Source organism: Oryzias latipes, chromosome 15 (assembly GCF_002234675.1).
Source record: "Oryzias latipes chromosome 15, ASM223467v1".
Classification (NCBI taxonomy): domain Eukaryota; kingdom Metazoa; phylum Chordata; class Actinopteri; order Beloniformes; family Adrianichthyidae; genus Oryzias; species Oryzias latipes.
Genome location: NC_019873.2, coordinates 15,970,182 through 15,992,650, shown reverse-complemented (window position 1 = coordinate 15,992,650; position 22,469 = coordinate 15,970,182). Strand labels below are relative to the sequence as shown.

The window sequence follows — 22,469 nt, the reverse complement described above, 5'->3', positions numbered from 1 at the left end:
ATTACTTTCTGGATCTAATGTTTGGCTGCTAAAGTTGGATTTGGATACCCCATCAAAAATATAAGCTTTTTTAAAATAATGATGTTGAAAAAACAAGATACAATCCAATAGTTTGTTATTACTTGGACTCTACTTGCCTGAACATGCAGCCTAACGGTATGTAAATGTCGTCTGCTTTCAGTTCCCTCAGACCCGCTTCTTTCAGAAAGGTTAAGTTACTCTGACAGAAGTCACTGCCATTTGGAAACAGCTCGTCTGCAGGAAGGTTGGTCTGGATTCAGGTCTTTGTCCATTCTTTCTGAGGTTATCAGAGATCTGTGAGTGTATTTGTGTCCACAGGTTCTGCTGTAATTCTTAAAGATGACTGACATTGACACCCCAACCCAGCCTCTGGTTGGAGCCTCCAACCACACCGCCGTCGATGTTGGGGCCCCGGAAGAGCGGTAAGGGCCCAGTTAACACCTTTAAAGTTGGTTGTAAAAATAATTAATTTTTGTGTTACCAATTTACAGATGTTAAGTGTGCAGCAAACAAATTTTTGTTGCTCAGATATGCACCGTATTCAAAGCTCTTTGAATTACAACCTATGACAATTACATGTAATATAACAATGTATTGTGTGTAATAAATGTGCAATAATGATTACTGAAATGTTTTACATTACAATCGATACGATGTCGATTTTCTTTACTTGATCTGCAATTTTTAGCAATAATTACTGGTTTAATGTGATAATGTGTTCAAATGATAAACAATGATTATTACATATTGGTTACCATTACTTTTACTGAAGATAATTGATCATTAATAATCAATAGATTTTGTTAATTAAAAAGAATCTATTTGATCAGAACCGGATTACACAAACTATGGAAAAGCACAAGATCAATTAACTCAGTAGGGGTTGGATTACATAAACTCCCTTCTTCCCACTCCTTTTCAAGCAATAAATCAAGCTCAGCAAGTCTTTAGTTAATGTTCAATGTATTGAAGTAAGCAAATGAAACTTTGTTTTTTTTATCTATGCATGTAATCATTTCTGTAATGAGTTTGATAAATCTGTGTGTAAAAAAAAAACACAGAAAAACCACTGGATACTTTTGAATACAAAAGATAACAGTCAAAAAACATAAAATATCTGAAACTCAGGTTTAGGGATTCATGGAAAGCTGTAGTATTTTAGAAACACATTTAATTTGAACGAAAGGGACTTTTTAAAAGAAACCTAATAAAAAAAGTCTTATTTTTGTGTGTATAATTAAATAGTTTCAGAGGATGACATCTTGGGAAAATGTATGGTAGCTGTATGGTCACTTTTTTTTTATTTCACTAGAAGTTGGTCTGTACATTTTGTTCCCCACTTCCTAAAATGTTTTGTTTTCTATCAAGTTGGGTCCAAAGTGCTGTTCCTCATACACTTACGCTCTTGTCTCACTTCCTTTCTTTTTTCCTTATGACGCTCACAGTCACAGATATTTGTTATCATTAGTTAAATCTGACAATTATGAATCACAGGGGTGTAACGATTCATTTTAACGATTCGATCTAATCATTATTTGTGGTCATTCATAGTTGATATTGGTGTATTTTTAGGGATCCGATTAACTGACCTAAAATTGACTCAATTCATCGAATTGTTGTAGCCCTAATAAATCAAAAGACACTTGATTCCCCTTCATTTTTCTGATTTCTGTCTTATATTTTTAGCCCCCGCTCATCCCGGGCCTATAAAGTGGCGGGATTCACTCTTCTAGCCTGTGTTCTGATCGTGGGTCAAGCAGCAATCGCCTACTTTCTCCTCAGCCAGAACAGTGACATCAAATCTCTGCAGGAAGACAACAACAAAATGAAGACGCAGCTGACAAACGGCAAATCCGGTGAGAGGGCAGTGTAGTATGATGATGTTCACGTGCAGGATGAACAAAATCAAATATTTCTGCAAATTCTTGGAATTTGTGCGAATAATTTCTTTTTTTTGAAATAGTTACTTTAAAGTTATTAAGTGTCCTGTTCTGCCATGTTGCTTCTCAGCCGCTATGCCTGCACGGATGCACATGTCTATGAACACCTTCAGCGATGTGATTGCTGACTCCATGGAGAAGGTAAAAGCCTGTATTTCAGGCTTACATCATTAAATAGTTCCAGTGTTAAACATTCCCTGTTTATCTTTTCTTTTAAATTTTGACATAACTTCATAAAATCATTTTATTATTTGTTTCCTCAAAAAGATAAATTTTGAAATGGTTTTGCTTGGGTTCATAAATATATCAGTAACTAGCCTCTTTGTTGCAGTTCAGTTATTTTGCTGCCTCCATACTTTCTCTCATTTTAGTACTGTAGTAAAAATATATAAATACATTTGAAGGATATGGTTTTTGGAAATGTGTCTTCTTACATGTGTTTCATCTCATAGAACATTCCAGCCGGAGTTCCAGAGAAAACCGGTATGTTTTTCATATGAATTTGAAGTTTTAACTCTGGTAATGCGTGACATTCAGTCGTGCACGCGTGTGCAGCTCACTTCCTCAGTGGATTTAAAAATGGCTGCTCTTTCAGATGCTCCCCTCACCGCCTGCCAGCAGGAGGCTGCAGGTCTGAAGACAGTGTCGGTGCCAGGCTTCCGGCCCAGCTGTGATAGTCGAGGACAGTACATGCCTCAGCAGTGCTTTAAGACTCTGTGCTGGTGTGTGAACCCTGTCAACGGAGAGCAGATCCAAGGATCTGAGGGATCAAACCACTGTTCCACTCGTGTCTTTTCTGGTGAGGAAGATATTTTTAATGTGAAAATAATTCAACTATTTGCATTTTTGGCCAGAAAGGAGTAAAATTGTAGGTGTTTCTTTTCAGTGTTTTTGTGGGACTTGATCTTGTTTGTAAAATTAAGGAAGAAAAAACGAAATAAATCAAAGCCATCAAGCCTTTGGGTCTTTCCACTGCTCTTCTAACTTTCAAACTTTTGTCTTTGTAGGCAGCATGATGCCTTTGGCTATGATGGATGTCGAGAACTGAGGTGATGATCTCTTGAATTAAACCAGCATCGATGTATTTTCAATGTGATATTTGTCGTCATGCTAGTTACAACTGCTTTATTATAGATATCTGAAAATGATCCTTTATTTTTTGTTTTCTGTTGTTTTTAGGACCTTGACAGCAATATACACTTTTTCAACCTTATTTTAACCATTTTTGATGTACTTCAAAAGAAAGGCAAACCTTTTTAATCACTCTATTGGCTTATTTCTCTTTCTGAAATGTATCTATTAAGTCTTTGTAAACAGCATCTTTTATCACCTCTTAAAATCAATAAATTAAAGCGTTTATGGTTGCAAACATGTTTTATTCAGGTTTTGTCAAGTAACATTTTATCATTCTTTTTTCATGTCTTAAAAATGGAAAAGCTTCAATAAATGCACACATTTTTTCCTGGATACATGAAAAAAAATTGGATTTTCTCCATTTATTTGAACAAAACCAAATAAAATGGTTACAGAGTGTTTCTGTTTTATTGTCTTTATATTGTTAAAGTTTCAACCAAACCTGAATCTTTCTGTATTGGTATACATGGAAAAAAATAAAACAGCACTGTCACGTCAAAGGAAAGTGACAGATTAAAAAAGAAGTGAAAATGTTTTCACACATGAAATGGATGGGAAAAAAACAAAGCATGCAAAAATACACAATGATTGTCCAAAGGCACTTTGTTCTGTTCCAGTTAGCATGTATACAGTACAGTTATTTCCCTATGGAAGCTTCAAGCAATAATCCAGAGCACATAGGAGCCTCAAACATCTCACTTTCTAATGACTTTTTTTTTTTTTTAACAAATACTAGTAACAGACAAGTTCAAAAAGCATGGGAAGAGGATGAACACATACCAACTATGAAAAATAATCTCAGCATTCTGTTTAGGAATATTTTGAATATTTCTTATTTTACTTCAAACAATAGTATCCTAAAAATTGTATGATAAAAATTAAACATTGATAGAGCTTAGATTGACCCTATATTTATTTAACACTAGCATAGGTTAATCTTTAGTGTAACTTAAACATTTTATCCTTAAAGTACATAGTTTAGCAATCAAAACATCATCTTATTAGTGAGTGCAATAAAATGAGTGTATATTCATGTTCTGAATATGATGAGTAAAATCTGAAAATTGAAGCTTAAAGGACAGCATTCAGCTGGCCAGCAGGGGGCAACCTTTGGAAAACAGTAGCAAAAAAAAAACGGCTTTTTAATGAACTTTAATGATACACAAATGTTTACTGAGATTAAAATGATCACTTAGAGAAAATATTTATTTCAGTCTGTGGTCAATCTTAGATGTATTTTGTTTAATTTAGTTAAAGAAACAGTTTTTTTAAATTCACTGCATCTCTTTTAGACAAATAGACAGCCACTAGGCACAGAATTCAAACTAAATCTTAAAGAAGTCACATATTTTACCAACAGGCCTTTTGAAGTTTGAGGTACAAATGATTGCATGATATTTAAATCACCCTCTTTAGCTGTCCAAAAGGGCAAAAGATAAACTTTTTACAATATTTAAAAAAAATATTGCACACGTCATATGGGTAAAATCCAGTTATACCCAGAGTAGGCACTAGTATATGTTTTAGGAAATCCATGGATCCTCAGAGAATTATAATGAACAATAAAGCTTTAAAAAAGAGAGAAAAAAAAACTTTGACACTTTTGGAATTGTGCAGTTTGAAAATTCAACATAGTTGCAGGGATATTTGGCGTGAAATTTTAAAATAATAAGAAACACAAAACATCTGCAGTATTAAGGACAGAGTAGACCTTTAACACTGTCAAAAACATCTTGTACACATTTTTTGGACCAAAAAAAAATAAAACATTGAAATGTGCTGTGACACATTAACAAAGACAACGTCCATGAGATGGGAAGCCAGGTTTTCCAACAAGCAAAAACTAAAGGGCCAATTTCATAAACGTATACTGCTAATAAATTGGATAAAATGTTTTATGGAAATATGCCCCAAATTTCCAGGACTGGAAATACAGCCTACAATGGTTAAGCAAAACAATGAAAGATAGTTCTATTGGTTTGACTTGTGCCGTAGCATTTTTAAATATTCAGAATAAAATTGTTTAATCCCCCCCCCCCCCCCCCCCCGTGCACTTTTAACTCCCTTTTTTTCTCCTCTGTTCCTACTTTTGTCCTCTAAGGTTGCGTATGTAGTCTCTGATTGTAGTTTCAATATTAGGAACAGCATAATTTTGTGCTACATAGACACCAGTACACGTTCCTACTGCCACACCCAAAAGTGCAGAGTTGCGCAGCCGAGCAACGACGTACCCAGCCAGAAAACCTTTCAAGAAAGGTGAAGCCAGGAGACTACCACCCTGAAAAAAGAAGTAAAATTAGACAAGTTTGGCTGTAAACATAATTTAGAAATTCTTAACAGCATTTAAATACTTATGCTTGCAGGAGTCTTACCGGAGGAATCCCAGCATGTATCTCATCTTCTACTCTTTTTTGGATATCTTCTAGCTGGTCCTTTAGCTCCACCAGATCCTTAAGCTGGTTAAAAGGATCCTGCAATCACATACAGTAACATGATTAGAAACAAAAAACAGTACAGTAGAGGTTCTTTATACTGAGAATACAGATTTAATTTTTTTTACAGCAAAGGTTTTAGGTTTTTTTTCACCTGAACACAAAAATAGAAATACTGAACTGTAAAAAACAGAAAATGACAATTTATTGATATTCTAAAGCTCTTTTGTTTTGATGTATCACTGGAAAACACAACACTTAACTATGCAGCCAAATGGTAAAAAATAAATACATTTCTGCCTCAACATTATTTTAACACTTAACAGGAAAGTACATATTACTTTCTGGATCTAATGTTTGGCTGCTAAAGTTGGATTTGGATACCCCATCAAAAATATAAGCTTTTTTAAAATAATGATGTTGAAAAAACAAGATACAATCCAATAGTTTGTTATTACTTGGACTCTACTTGCCTGAACATGCAGCCTAACGGTATGTAAATGCCTGAAATGTTTCCGATTTCTTCAACTGTGTGGCAATATGCAATTAAACAAAGATTATTGAAGTTTTTAAGAAAAGGCTAAAGACCCATCTTTTTAACCTAACTTTCAGCTAATTTTCTTCTACCCTTATTTATTTATTCATTTATTTTAATTTATTTATCCATTTTATATTGTTTTATGAACTTACACTAGATTTATAATGTGTTATTTTAATTGTAATTTACCTTATTGCAATGTTTTATTGTTTATTGTTTTTATCAATATGTTTTCTTTTTCATTCTCATTTTCATTTCCGGTGCTTCCTCAGTATGGACCTCTCCCTCTGGGTCGGCTGCTGTTCAGCCGCTGCGGCTCTGGATGGGAATCTGCATCACTGCTTAGCTGTGGTGGAGCGGTCACCGCCTGTGATGCTGCATATGGCTAGTCATGCAGCGCTTCACAGAGAGGGAGGTTCCAATTATTAGGGTTTCTAACATCTTGTTTTCGTGCTCAGCCTATTTCTCATTATGTTCCCAGATCAGTTAGGGAGGTGGGAGGTGTGAAAGAAGTGGGGGGTTGTATAGGAAGGAGGGGGGGGGGGGGGGGGGGGGGGGGCTTTTTTTATGCTTGTTTTACTATTATGTATTTTGTTTTGTTTTAATATAAAGCACTTTGTGTTATATTTTTATATGAAAAGTGCTTTATAAAACAAGATTGATTGATAAACAACTCTTTCAGGTTAAAAAAGGGATAGTGTATAAGTAAAAGCCCAAACAATTCTCTTTGCTAAAGACAATAGACTTTAGACTTTTGCGATGAAAGTCAACTTTAAAAAAATAATTGAATTAATCAGCTTTAAGATATGTTGTTTGTGTGCTTTGAAATTATTACATAGTAATTGAAACATAATACAAATCGATTTTTTTCCCTTTTCCAATAATAGAGAAAAATTTTCACACTATCAATAAAACTCGGGTAAATTTTTATTTATCTCACTACCAATACATCATGTACCCGGAAGTTTTCCTTCTTTTCCTAACCAACCACCCACGTGTGCACACGTTTAATTTCTCGTTTAAACTATAGAGTTGATGTTAAAAACACGCCTCGTTTTTTAATCACTTTCAAATTCTCTCAACATAGGAAAGACATGAGCAATAATAACTTAGATCAACAACCATTTAGATATGTGTCTACATTTTTATTTTATTTTTATCGGGAAAAATTGCGGCAAAACTGACAAAACCGCAGTGACGGCCTCTACAAATCACGTCATAGGCTTCAAACATCGAAATACTTTTAGGTTTGACGTAAATATCAGAGTCTGTTTGATATCACTGTTCACACTATTAGGAAACTAGCTAAATGCTATATTGTTGAGTGTACATCATAATCTTATCAGGAAACGAAAATGTTTACTGGTTTTTATAGGAAATTGAAGTTAACATTTACGGTTTGGTGCTACGTAAACCAGATAAAACGTTAAAAGTCTGAATCTGACCTTGTCCTTTGCCATTATTTTTCCTCTTACTCAACAACGGTTTCCAGACTTGTGTTTCCAGTCAATGCTCTTCTTCTTCTTGTGTAGTTCTGTGCTGGAGAGCACACAGCAGTGTGGGGCCATTACCGCCACCTGCTGGTATGGAGTGTAAACACATACACGTCTACTACATTTTAATTCAAGTATCTACCTGTCTTCCTTATGAATTAAATTACAAACATATTACTGCGGGTGTTTCTTAAAATATATTTAATTTCCAGATTTATTATTTTCTTTTCAAGATGTTCCTTCAACATATCTGAAAAGTGAATGTCCTGCATTTCATCAACACGTGATCAATTGTTATGTCCTCATTACAAAAAATACATTTATCATGAATATGCTTTTCCCATAGAAATATAATTTTTTTCTTCAATTAAGAAAGAAAATTGAACATTACTATACTGCAAACTACTGGAAAACAGTCTTAACTTTCCAAATTTGGGCCTAACGTTGTTACTATCAGATCATGTTTGGAGAAATAGTAATGGAAAACTGCGTAATTTCAACAGGCTTAGATTTTTATGGTCATAGCAACAGTTGAATGTTTGTAGTCTTGCTAAATTGTGTTTATTTGACCAAATTTTGTACTATTCAGCTTCACAGAGGGTCCACTAATTTAATTTCAGAAAAGATTAACTAGTGAGACAGAAGCAGCAATAGGCTCATTAGTCTGAGAAGGTAAACATTCTCGGGATTTCATGAGCCCCCCAAAAAAAGACAAAAGAGCAGAAAATATTCAATCAAGATTATTTTCAAAAAAGTATACCAACTGCAAGATATGTTGCCCATCTGAAACAAAATGCCAGTTTCTTGTTTTGTTTTTCTTTTGGCCGCAGTGCTTTGAGAGCCTGAATGCCTGGGCAGTAATGTGATTTGCAGAGGCTGTGAAAGTAATGTGCTGCCTGGAGCCACAAGAAGCGAGAAAGACATTGAGAAAGAGGAGTCAGGATGTATTAGAAACTTAATAGAGAACTTGAGTTATTCCTATCTGACTGAGAGACAGGACAAGAAGGAAGGAGCCAAGTAAAAATTATCTGTGATCACACTTTAAAAGTCTATTAAATAAATACATTTATAATTATTAGTTTTCTCATAGCATACATTGTTGATTTCTAAATACAATTCTGCTGTTTAATAATGCTATAGAAAAATATTGTAATCATTTTTTATTGCAGGGCAGAATCAATTAGACTGTCCCGGTTCTGGGTTATTTTAGGTCCAAGCAGATATGCACAGCAGACCTTTATGGTCACCTCTGCAGATGAAGGTGTTCAACACTCTTACAGAGCAAATTTATATGAGCAGCCAGAAGCAATGGAGGTGAGGTGTTGCTGATCATCAGTGTTGTTGGTGATTTAGTGGATTTATTGATTTTGGCTGACTAATCTTTGGAAACCTCTTCAAAATAAAAGGTCGTGGAAGATTATAGTGTAATCATTACAGTGATCTGAATCAATGGTAATGTATCTCCATGTACCATAAACTTTAGGAGAAGAAAGATTTATTCTTGGATTGTCAGAGTTTTAAAAATTAGATTCTAATACTGTTGGTGATAGAAAATCAGATTGATTTTAATAAGCTGCAAAATAACTGATGAACATAATGATATTTAGCAAGAAAATCTACTGTTTTATTGCCATTATCTTTTAATCTATTGTTATGTAAGCCAAGATTTATCTTTATTTTATATTAGTATTCCAATTTATATGGAAATGTACTATGTAATATTTTTTATCTAATTGTAAATGCAGCTGTTATCGTTTCAAATTAAAATATCACACCAAATTCATGTTATAAAATGCCTTTCTAAATGTTCCAAGATATTGCCAAATAAATAGCAAAAACAAGGTCCATCCCAGCTGTCTCAGCTTTTGTCTTCTTTCTTCTTTTCCTTTCGTCTTTTCCCTTCAGGAGTCACCACTGCGAATCAGCTTCCTCCATCTAACCCTGTCTTCTGCATCCTCTACTCTAACACCAGATACCTTCATGTAAACCTCCTTGTTGGTCTTCCTTTAGACCTCTTGACTGGCAGCTCAGGGTTTGTTTGTTTTTTGTTTGGGAGAATTATATGCTATTAGATTATCATTTTAACTCAGTGATGCACTCAGACATGATGTATATGTATTAAAAAATATTTTTTAAACTTATGGATATGTGAATAGCTGGACCCCTAATAATAAGCAGCTGCTTCAGGGATGTCCATTTTTTCCACATTCTGTATTGTGAGATTTGTTGCTTTCGACGCATTGTGGAAAAATAAAATGAAAATGAATGAATGAAAATGAATGAATAGTTTTACTTTTTGGTGACACTTTAAATATTGTTCAAAGTCACGTTGTCATGAGGTTCATTTTGCACCTGCACAGCATTATTGTCCTAAAATGACGTAGAACTCGTCACCTTGGGAGTTAAAAAAAAAAATCCTAATGTCAGAGATCACATAGTCTATTTTAGGGCAGAGGTTATGACCAGTGAAGAGTAAAAATTATTGTGTCAGGGTTTCAGACCAGTCCTGCTTTCCATTATGTTTCAAAGTCATGAAGTGTCCTATCTTTCATGTAATAGCTTTCACTGCAGTGGACACTTTTTTTTATTTTTATGCATTTCTATGGCATATCTGCAGATTTTGACAAGAGATTTTTTCATTACATTGAATCTAAAGCATTATATTGTGAATTATAATATTTAACTGACACATATTTTGGAAAAGAAGATTTAGTTTGTCTTTAGAAATGAAAACCCCCCACTAATTTTAAGCTATTTCTGCACAAAATTGTAAAACTAATCATCTCTTGTAGACATTTTTAATCAGTGCAATTATGTTAAAAAAATCTGTATTCCTGTAAAACAAAAGCAAAAATCCATCATAATTTTGTAAACTATGCCTCAAGTGTTTCAGATTAAATACACAGAGAACATGAGCTAGTTTTAGGTGGGGGAAAGAAAGTATGAAATAGAAGAAAAATGAAGTTCAGAAAAGTGTTTACTCAAGATCGTTTCTAAAGCCAAAAATCTGAACCTGCTAAAGTTTTACATGTAATCAGTAAAGCTAATTTTTTTTCATAGAAATTTTCTTTAAACATTGATGTTAAAAGTTTTTGTAAAATAAATAAATAAAAAAACAACCTAAATGATGGCCCACAAATGCAGTAAATCAGGTTTGTCCTGTTTTGCCATGTCTTGTCTTTAGTCAGCCACAATTTATCAAACACCAAAACATTTAGGTTTCCTCTACTTCTTAAATTTAAAGTAGACCAAACAAAGTCTTAAGAATAAAATTTAGGGTGTATACAGACTGGGAAAGTACGGTCATCCATCTTCTTCCGCTCATCTGGGACCGGGTCGCGGGGGCAGCACTCTAAGCAAAGATGCCCAGACCTCCCTCGCCCTGGCCACTTTCTCCAGTTCCACTGGGGGGACCCTGAGGCGTTCCCAGGCCAGCCACGAGCACAGTCTCTCCATTGTGTCCTGGGTCTTCCCCAGGGACTGCGCCCAGTGGGTCATGCCTGGAACACCTTCCCAGGGAGGCGTCCAGGAGGCATCCAGACCAGATGCCCAAGTCGCCTCAACTGGCTCATTTCGATCCGGAGGAGAAGCAATTCTACTCCGAGCGCTCCGCGGGTGACCAAGCTTCTCACCCTATCTCTAAAGGAGTGCCCAGCCACCCTATGGAGGAAGCTCATTTCAGCCCCTTGTATTCGGGACCTTGTTCTTTCGGTAATGACTCAAACAAAGGTTGACCAGTAAATTGAGAGCTTTGCTTTCTGGCGCAGCTCTCTCTTGACCACAACGGACCTGTACATCGACCGCATATCTACGGACGCTGCTCCGGTCTTCCCTCACTCTTGAACAAGACCCCAAGATATTAAAAGTCCTCCACCTGGGGCAGGGACACTCCACCCACAGAGAGATTGCAAACTACCTTTCTCTGGTCAAGAACCAGGACCTCAGATTTAGCTGTGCTGACCCTCATCCCAGCTGTTTTACACTTGGCTCCCCCAAACTGCCCCAATGCACACCGAAAGTCCCAGCTTGATGAAGCCAACAATACAACATCATCTGCAAAGAGCAGAGAAGAATTACTGTGGACCCAAACCAGACCCCCTCCGCCCCCTGGCTGCACCTTGAAATTCCCTACCTGTTCTATGAACAGAACTGGTGATAAAGAGCAACTTTGCTAGTGTCTAACATGTACCGGGAACAGGTCTGACTTACTGCAGTTATGTGGCTGGTCCAGACCCAGTTGTTTAATTTGGTCCGGATCGAGTCCTGAACCTTTCGTTTGGTCTGTATTCAGATTGACATCAAGGGGACTTTTCTGTTTCTGAGTAAAGCTTGTAAACAAAACCATGTGACTAAAGATTCTTCACTCATTGGTCAGGAATTACGGGGCGGGGCAAAGCAACTAGAGGCAGAACTTATGGAAGTCCTGCGCTTTTAGTTCAATTAAACTTTATGTTTTGCTCACAAGATTTTGAAAATCTGAATCAACGTCAGGCTCAACACGTTTTACTCATTTTGGTCCGTTGGATACATGCTGCAGGGCGGTTCCCTACGGTGGCCCAGAAGGGTCACAACACAACACATTAACTTTACACACAACACATTAACTTTACACACAACACATTAACTTTACACACAACACATTAACTCACAACACAACACATTAACTTTACACACAACGCATTAAATCACAACACAACACATTAACTTTACACACAACACATTAACTTTACACACAACACATTAACTTAACACACAACACATTAACTCACAACACAACACATTAACTTTACACACAACACATTAACTTTACACACAACACATTAACTCACAACACAACACATTAACTCACAACACAACACAATAACTCACAACACAACACATTAACTCACAACACAACACATTAACTCACAACACAACACATTAACTCACAACACAATAACTCACAACACAACACAATAACTCACAACACAACACATTAACTCACAACACAACACAATAAATCACAACACAACACATTAACTCACAACACAACACAATAACTCACAACACAACACAATAACTCACAAAACATTAACTCACAACACAAAACATTAACTCACAACACAACACATTAACTCACAACGGAAGTAAAGCTGCAATGGAAGTGCTTTTATTCTGAAATTTCCACTGGGCTGAGTGGCTAACTGCCTAACAGAAAGTAACGTCACAGTGAGCTGTGGAGGGAGCATGTTTCTTCTACAAGAGAAGCTAGCAACAGCGTTGCTAGATTGGGCGGTTTTGGGTGTAAATTTGCGGTCAAAAATGCATAATTTGGGCGGTTTTAGGGTCGGTTCAGCAGGTTCTTTCCCACTCATGAATATATAATAGCGGCCTACGTTAGGCCGTGTGGCTTTTGGAGTTCTACTGAAGCTCCGTGAACGGCAGAGCTTAATGGACCGGGTTTTGTCATCTAACCTGTTGTTGGGGGAGTGCAACGCCCCGCCTCTTAGAAATTGTGTTCATTAAAGCCTGACAGTGCGATCTCTCCACATTTGTCGTGTCAAGTGTTGGGGACCGCGTGCGAATGTGTGAGAGGAAGAGGGAGGGGAAGAAAGGAGAGGAGCGCGTGCAGGGACTGGGATGGTGTGTGGGTGGGTGGGGGGTGTTGGGGACCAAGTGAGTGTGAGAGGAGGGGGCTGAAGAACGGAGAGGAGCGGAGCACGTGCAGCACAGAGAGGGGTGTGAGTGCAGCACGGAGGAGTGTGCGTTAACATTGTGTAGCTTCTCTTGTAGAAGAAACATGCTCCCTCCACAGCTCACTGTGACGTTACTTCCTGTTAGGCAGTTAGCCACTCAGCCCAGTGGAAATTTCAGAATAAAAGCACTTCCATTGCTGCTTTACTTCCGTTGTGAGTTAATGTGTTGTGTTGTGAGTTAATGTGTTGTGAGTTATTGTGTTGTGTTGTGAGTTATTGTGTTGTGTTGTGAGTTATTGTGTTGTGTTGTGAGTTAATGTGTTGTGTTGTGAGTTAATGTGTTGTGTTGTGAGTTAATGTGTTGTGAGTTATTGTGTTGTGTTGTGAGTTAATGTGTTGTGTTGTGAGTTAATGTGTTGTGTTGTGAGTTAATGTGTTGTGTTGTGAGTTATTGTGTTGTGTTGTGAGTTATTGTGTTGTGTTGTGAGTTAATGTGTTGTGTGTAAAGTTAATGTGTTGTGTGTTAAGTTAATGTGTTGTGTGTAAAGTTAATGTGTTGTGTGTAAAGTTAATGTGTTGTGTTGTGACCCTTCTGGGCCACCGTAGGTTCCTGGTAAAAAGACAGCTAAGAAGGTACGCTCATTAGTGTTTAAGACATATAGATTGTAGGGAAAACAGTGGACCACAATAAAAGTTGTTTTGATGAGTCTGAATTCATCCGATCACATTTCAACGAGTTGCTGTTGTCATGGTTTTACTTCCCTGGTCCCAATCTCTTCTGATCATGTTCAGCTGTGTCTTGTCAGTCCTGTTTTGGCCCGCTTGGATGTATTCATACTGAAACTTTGTTCCAGATTATTGGGGGAAACAAACTCTGTGTCCAGTCTAAATCCACCCTTAGAGTTAGGAAAAGTACTAAACTTAAACATGGAATACATGTAGGAAAAAAAAGGAAGGAAGAAAACCCGGTCTTGCTCTGCACCTGAATTTTATGAGCTGCTCTACATTTATCATCAGCTGGAAAATCAAACTAAGCAGTTTATGTGTTCGATCCTGACAACCAACTAAACAGTAATGACCACACACTGGAAGTCTGGCATTACATCTATATAGGGGTATTGACAGGTGCATAAATAGTGTCCCTGCCTTTAGATTGTTGTTGTTTTAACAGAGCGTTGATGATGTGGTCTGCTCTGTGCTTGTGAAGATTTTGTACTTTGCAAAGAAAAATGATAAAAAAAGCTGCCAAGGTTTTCCAGGTTCCTTTATGTGCTTTCCTGTCTCTCTTCAGTTTCCACCTGGGAACGCCGTTTGATCCGACTTACTAAAACAAGACCGTTTCATCAATCAGACATCTTTGCGGTTCTTAGAATAAAGTGCTACCTTTCTCCAGGGCTTAATCCTGGGAGCCTTTAAGTACGGGGCAGTGTTGTTATGGACACTGTTGGCTCTTGTTCAGTAAAAGATCCCTCATTGACCTCAATGTTTAACATTCAGCCAGTGTTCTCACTGATAGCCACTACTACAGCTTCTGGCAAAGGGAGGATGTGAAGGGAAAACTGCAGGAGTAGATGAGAGCCAATGCTTTGATGCATACTTGATGACAGAAGAGCATGACTCAGCAATTTGGATCCAAATAAATTGCTTCAAAAATCAGTCTGAAAACAGGTGAAAGGGACAGATCAAACATTATAATTGATTTTTTGTCCAAATATATTGTTTAGGTGACAGGTATTAAAAGAGTTATTATAAACTATAGATCGTAAAAGAACGGTTCAGGTTCCTGACTGTCACATTCTCCGTGACAAACTGCTCTGCCATTAATGCACATTTCAAATTAAAACCACAAATCTGCCATCTTGCTGTGAGGTTATTGATTCAAAAACAGAGATGATAAAATCACGTTTTTAGTCCTTAAAAATGTTTCTATTATGATTTAAGAATTAAAAATGTAATATTTTTCTTTTACCTGAAAGGATTTAATTTGTGTTTTGTGATACTTTTACTAGCAGGCAGAATAATAGCTGATGCTTGTTTCTGGCCTTCTCTTTTACGTTTTTCCACAAATATGTATATTTTAAAGTGAAATCCTATATTGAATTTGATGACAGCTATTTAAAGGTTAAACAAGGCAGAAGATGTCATAAATGTCAGTGTAGCCTATAATAAACTGACTAAGTTGAATGAATGAGCAGACTCCATTCCTCTGTCTGCACGTGTCAAAATAAAACTCTAAAAAGTATTTAAAATGTATGTTTCTGGGGTTTACTCTTACTATAACACATAATTTCCACTTTAGTTTTTTCATCTGCATAATTGTGCTTGGCAGACTGAGTGTACTTTCACGGCAGTGGCAGGGAGTCCAGGAATTTATTTTAAATGGATTGCTTTCATTGTGGTCAGTCACAGTAGGCTGGCTGTTTGCCTTCAGTGAAATCATTGTTTAGCTTTTGCTTGCTTTTGCCCACTACGTAGTGATAGTATGTAGTGGGGGACGTGGTTCTTTTTACACAGTCACATTATAGGATGCCCGTGTCTCATTTTGGGAAAGTATACAAGTTTTTGATTTGCAATTATGATTGAACCAGGATTTCAGGAAACATTTCCATACCAAGATAGAGATTGGGATCATCTGCATCTGTGCAGTATGAGTTTCCCCAGGTGCCAGATATGAGCCAATTAAAGGTGTTAGGCTCTGTTGCTTCTAGTGAGCCACAGTAAGAGAAGAGAGACACTGCAGCCCCACTGCACCACTCTGCTGGGATGTGCCAAGGTGTGCACGCGTGTGCATGTGGAAGGGGTGGTAAGATGTACATATGTCATCTATGCAGAAGCTTCAAGAAACATTGCAAGAACTTAATTTTGGGTGAAAGAGAGCAACAGATGGAAACATTTGTGTGCTTTAGGCGGTAAAAGGCGGTGGAGAGCAAGAATGTGTTAGGAGGAGAAAATGGTTTTTTTCAAGTTCTTGTGATGTAAAAAATGTCAAATGTCAGAGAAAAGAGGACACTCAATTAAAATAAAAGAGGAAAAGAATTTAGCCAGAGATAAAGATGTGAGGTCTTTACTCTTTTACTCTTTAATTACATCCCTTAAATTTTAGTTATTTAATTTTTTTTTTAGTTTTGCACATGGGTCTTTCCTCCCTCTCTGATGCTGCATCAGCAGCACCATAACTCTGGTCCCTCTCTCTTTCTACTTCAATATGTTGTTTCCTCTACCCCTCCCTTCCCCTATATCCTCTTCCTCACACTTCCCCACCAGAGATGCCAGGATCAGTGGAAACCCTGAGCTTTATTCCTGGGGTTCTTTCTTTGCTGGGAGCTGAGGTTAACAGATTGACTAAATCTAGTCATGTGGAGCATATATATGCAAATTGAGAAGATGAAGATGTTCTTTAAGGCGGGACCACTAGAGGAGGATATCATGCCTTGAGTAATGGAGAAATGGATACTCCCACATTTGAAATACAAGGGTATGATGAAAGCCAGAACTATTTCTTTATATACCAAAACTCCAGCTTATAATGTCTCTTTACTCAATCTATTTGTCCATGAATTTTAATGTTAATTGTCAAATATTTTTTTGGAGAATCTGGAACTGAAGTCAAGCAGGAATCAACTTAAAAAAGTTATTTTTACGCAAATGTTTTTTATTGCATTTTTTTGCTGAACGCAAAACACCTAAGACAGCAAAATGCAAGCGGTGCACGTTTTTTAAAGGAGACCAACAAGCCATTTGAATATTAGGACAGAGATAAGTGCACGATTGATTCTCCTATTCCATCGAGCAACGAGAGATGAAGGGTCCAACTGGTGGTCATGACCTGAAGAGTCAAGGATCAGGGTTCAGTTTTCCAATCGCAGGACTTCCAGCCAGTTCCATAATAACGGCGGTTCAGCAGCAGGACTACTCAGCTGGTGTTTGGCTTCGCAGGAGGGAGAAACTGGAACATGTAAGTCCCAAAATACAGCTGACTGCGTGTGGCTAAAACAATATTTAATTCTTTACATTAAATAAAGATGTACGATGGAAATCACAGAAGGATTATTAAAATATATGGGAACATGTCTGACCTTAAGCTACAGGATGCTGGTGCAAAAACAGGATACTATATGTCATTGAATATTTAAAAAAATGTAAAGATATGGAGTAATGATTTGATTTAATGCAGCTTTAAAAGTAATCTGGAAGTCCATGACACAAAGCAGAATTTTCTAGATTGCACAATCTACTGTCTCCTCATAAGATATATACTTTGTTAGTACTTTGCAGCACTTAGCTCTTTGTCTTTTATTAGACAGAAGTTGGCATGTCCTCAGGAGACTCTCTGCCTGCAGGTAAACAGAATAAGCATTCTGCAAGGGGCTTCTGGATGTAGTGATGTGTGAGAAAAAAAGAGTGAGAAATGAGAGTCCTGAATATTTGATGCTGAAGGGGAAACAGCTCCATGTCTGAGGGCTTCCTCCAAGTTGTCTACATAATCATCTCGGATGATAAAACAGCCAGAGTCCTTTTTGCAGACCTCTGCATTCATGCAGCCTGCATGACAGCAGTTTTCAACACTCACATACAGATCACAGACACTTCATGAAATGTTCAATGATTTTGTCTGCACAACCCCAGACAAAATCTTTCTTCTAATTGGTTCTATTAAGCGTGTCTATCTTATAACATAAATAAATTCACGTAAGAGGAAAACCCGATCTGCTGACAGCAGACGTTGAATATGGGAGGGTGTGTCAAAGTCAGAGTGCAATAAAATAGCATTTCACTTTCATAGTAAGTTGATTGAAACTGCAACTTCATCATCAACACGTTTACAAGTCCTGTGTCGGCGTTTACATCCTGTAAGCAGAAGTCACAAATTTCTATCAGAGTTGCATGAAAAAACATGAACTAATTTGATGGAATCTGTGGTTATTTTTACATACAAAGCCATAAATGCTTAAAATGTTCTGACAGGCATTTTTAATGCATTGTCTCTCCATCTATGTGAGAGTGTTACGCCCCCCCTTCTAGTGGCCCAAAAAGGACGCAACACAAAAAAAATGAAGCCCCATCTCCCTCCAGTCTCAAAAGCCAGCACACTTAAAGCAAGTTAAGAGATTTATTTTGATTGAAACATGAGAGCTAGAGTATTTACTTCAGAGTGGACCTAGGCCAAAATAACAAACAAAAATTGACCTACCTAACAAGAACCCAAATCTTACCTAGTAAAACAACATAAACCAAAAGACAACAACTTACCTCCCTAACATAACATAAACATGAGAAAACATGAGTCAAAGTAAATGGCAGTCCACTCCTACATCTCTAAACTCTATATAGCTGGTTTTGGGAGAGGTGGGAAATGTCAAATAAGCCTCCTTTGGTCTTCTTCCTGGTTCCTTTTATAGCAGGTGTGATTCCAGGAGTGACTTCTGGCAGCCAATCCACTTCCAGTGCTGGAGCACCACACCAATCACAGTCCGGCACCTGCACACTGACATTTGCAAGACACACAAAAAGAAAACCACACAAAGCAAAACGTCCTGGGACGTAACAGAGAGGATTGACATCTCACTACTGTTTTGACAATTTACTTGCGCTACAAAGTAAAGGATGCAATCAGAGTGCAAACTCGCCAGATTGATCTGACATAGAGATTAATGTGCTAGTTCAAAGACTGCATCAAGTTGTTTGTTGTGGTGTTTTGATCTAAGCTTTTTACTGCTTGTTAAAAATGTATTTGAGCATTTTATTGCCAATAAGTTCTTGATAATAAGGAATGATTATTAAACTGTTTCATTTATTCTTGAAGAATGTATAAAACCTTGAAACTCTCTCCCTCCATAAGGAACACAAACTATTTATTTTCAAACCACAACTCAAAACACATCTATTTAAAATTCGATACATCACCTAAGTTAATCTCCACCATATCTGATGAATTAATTTATCATTTGCTGTTGTTTTCTGTGTTTTCTCTGTAAAGTGTACTCGAGTGTCTTGAAAGGTTAATTAAAGGTTAATAAAATGTATCATTATTATTATTTTCATTGAAAGCTATCATGCAGTTAGCAGAACCCATGGGAGCCTGACTCTATTGGACACTACTCTGATCAGTCGGTTTTTCTTTGCTGTGCTGGGAAAATTTTGCACATTGAATGATCACTGGTCTGTACTGAAAAAAACACTAGGTTTTGGTTCGCAGTTTTCACCTCAACGTCATCACTGATTCTGCACTGACAAATAGTATTAAGCATCAGTTTCAGACTTAAGCTTTTGGGAGCCCAAAGTAAAGAATTGAATCAGGGGTCACATCTGCCAATGGCTACATTTTTTTGGTATTTAAGCTTTCTTTGAATTTTGAATTTTAAAAAAATGCATGTCTTAAAATGTGCTCTTTACCTAAACTCCTGGTCTCATATTTTCCATGTAGAGCACGTTATTCTCAGTCTGCAGGATTGCTAGTTGCTCTGAAAATCTCTAAAACTAGACTGAGGGGGGCAGAGCAGAGCTTTCACTCATTAGATTCCTTTTTTGTGGAATCAACTCCCTTTCCAGTTAGGGAGAGAGTCTTGATTTTTAAGACTAGGCTGAAAATCTTCCCATTTGATATTGATTATTTTCAAAATGGCATGGTTGACCATAGGTCATGCTTTCAGTTTGGGTGCTAAAGGCTGAGAAGGCCGAGGACCAATTAGGAGATGGGAGAGGTTTACGGCCAACCTTGTCTAGTTTGTTTAGCAGTAGAACATGCAAATCCTCTAGTTTGTTTTTCAATCTTCTGTAATCCACACCCCTTTTCACATTCCCCTGACTCATGTTGATGATGAGGTCATTATTTTTTACCTCTGTAGCCCAAAAAGTCACCCAAACTTTTATTGTTGTGTGTTCTCTTTTTCTGGGAGTTTTTGTTGAATTTGTTTTTCATTATTTTCTTGAAATATAGAAACGCATACATATTTTGGATGTTGTGTCTTGGTTAAACCTGTTTTATTCACCTTTACCCCTCATGGTTGAATTTATTTCCTAAGATGTTCACGCCTGATTTCTAGTTGTCATTCTCACAGCTGTTTCTTGTTGCTCATTACACTGTCTGTGTTTACATAAATATCCCTTCAATTTTTGTTGGTTTTTGTCCCGTTATTATGTAGTTGCTCCTATTTCATTCTAATTCTCTACATTCTAGTGATGATTCCCATTCTGCAGTGCTTCATGTTCTTTATAGATGTTAGATACAGATCATTTTTAACCTACCTGCCTCCCACCTCACCTACTGAAAAACACAATCCTGAAAATAATTCAAGGTTTTCCATGGCCTTATTGCATCATCTTCAACAGCTGCTCCCACTGCCTCATGTGGCTTCACAGTGGCCTCCTCCTGCTTGTGTAAATCTGTGATGTTTCCCATCATCTGTAATCACTGTAATTGCTTTTCTGCAACTACTTGAGTGCATTTAATGGACCATGTGCTATTAAGGAACCTTGGTTAGTGGCTGAAAGTGTACGCTGCTTTCTATTGTTCTCTATGCATCATTGTTAAGAAGTATTTATATATTTCTGGATCCAGATGCAAACAATGTACTCAAGTTATCAAATTTCTATTTTAAATTTGTGATTTATTATATTTTGTTCATTGACTTTGTGTGTATACGATTGCTCTAATGGATCACCAGATGACAGTCAGGCTGCAGAAACAGATTACACCAGAGACAGTGAAATCTCCCAGAGGAATTTGGGGATTGGCAGCTGGAAGAGGAGCAGCCTCTCCACCTCCTACATTGATTGTATTTTCTATTTCACAGCAGTGGTGCCTCTATCCCAATGTTATACTGGTTAAACTATGTCAGACCCAGAGGGGTTTTTACTGTGAGAGAAAATAAGAATGACTTTTTTAATATCAACAAAATCTGCCATTTTTTGTTTATGCTGTGGGCTGAGACATTATGAGCAATAGTGTTATTGAAGTCATACTAGAAATATATATATTTATAGCTGCAGATTGGCTACTACTGTATTGTGTGGCTGAAAAAATGAGAGGAACTTCTTTTCACATATTTGTAGACTATTTTATAAACACACACAATAAGTTAACTCTTTCAGTTGGTGATCGTTTGTCACAGAAAAACCCTCAAAATATCTGAATTGAAGCTACTTAAATTGCTATTGCACAGCTGTTGCACAGTGTCCCAGTGGAATATGAGCTTCAACACGACACATATTACATAAGTTTCCCTTTACAGTGGTGACTGTTGCATAACTGTTGCAAAACTTTTTCACAGTGTTAGATTTTCATTTTTTTTTTTGTCAGTCACAGTTTTTCCACGGCTTTGCAAAGGCGATCTCACATTCCTCCCAGTTTCTGGTGCCAAAACAAAGCATTGTGAGGGCGCTGACCGTGGTGCTGATGCGATGGGACTTCTTCTCAATGCTCCTTAATGTCAAAGTTAAGACGTTCATTGAAGCACGAGTCTGTGTTTTCTTTTTGCTGTTTATTCAAACTTGGGTAACACTTTATATTAAGATTCCTTAACAAGCTCTGTTAACACAGTAACAAGCATTATAAATGAATTTATAGGGTGTTAGTAAGACATTTATTAGTACAATAAGTCTAATAAGGTTTATTAAATTACTTAGTTAACACATTTACAAGCATTATTATTAGGATGTTTTTAAGATGCTAATGATGCATTTACTGACATAATAGGTGCCTAACAAATGTGTCAGTGTTAATAAGCTTAATAAGATTTATTAACAACCTTTGTTAACAAATTAAGAAGTATTATTATTGTTTGGGGTTCTAGTAAGATATTTATTAGCATTATAGACGTCTGACACAAGCCTAATTGTTCATAAGCTTAATAAGTTTTATTAACTAACTTAACAAATTATTAGGCTTTATTAATGTGTCAGATGCTTGAAAGATATTTATTAGCATTATAGATGTCTTGCAAATACCTGAAAGTGTTAATAAGATTTATTAACATCTAAAGTCAGACCATTGTCTTCTAAATCCATATTACTAAACTGCTTATAAGCTTTACAAATTTATTAATTAACTTTGTTAATAGTTTATTAATTGTTTTGCAGCACCTCATCTAAGTGTGGACGTTTTTTGCACAAACAACCACAAAGCATAAAGATTGTAAAAAGAACTTTATGACATTAAAACAGACTAAACATACACAAATCGTTTTGTAAAAGATATATAAAAATTTAATTCAGACAAATAATTAAAAAAAAACAAC

General features: G+C 36.7%; 2 protein-coding genes across 2 annotated transcripts; one reads left to right on the top strand and one right to left on the bottom strand.

The window, feature by feature from the left end:
• The first annotated feature begins 134 nt into the window (after positions 1-134).
• LOC111946286 lies at positions 135-3,339 on the top strand. Its single transcript, XM_023963076.1, has 8 exons — positions 135-265; positions 340-443; positions 1,708-1,877; positions 2,032-2,102; positions 2,414-2,444; positions 2,557-2,760; positions 2,969-3,010; positions 3,141-3,339. Exons 2-7 carry the CDS (start codon positions 361-363, stop codon positions 3,007-3,009), a joined length of 600 nt encoding a protein of 199 aa, XP_023818844.1. The 5' UTR covers positions 135-265; positions 340-360; the 3' UTR covers position 3,010; positions 3,141-3,339.
• LOC110016510 (SLC35A4 upstream open reading frame protein-like) lies at positions 2,968-7,632 on the bottom strand. The gene is made up of 3 exons (XM_023963077.1): positions 7,511-7,632; positions 5,468-5,566; positions 2,968-5,373 (listed from the first exon to the last, which is right to left on the bottom strand). Exons 1-3 carry the CDS (start codon positions 7,523-7,525, stop codon positions 5,179-5,181), a joined length of 309 nt encoding a protein of 102 aa, XP_023818845.1. The 5' UTR covers positions 7,526-7,632; the 3' UTR covers positions 2,968-5,178.
• Between the last annotated feature and the right edge of the window lie 14,837 nt (positions 7,633-22,469).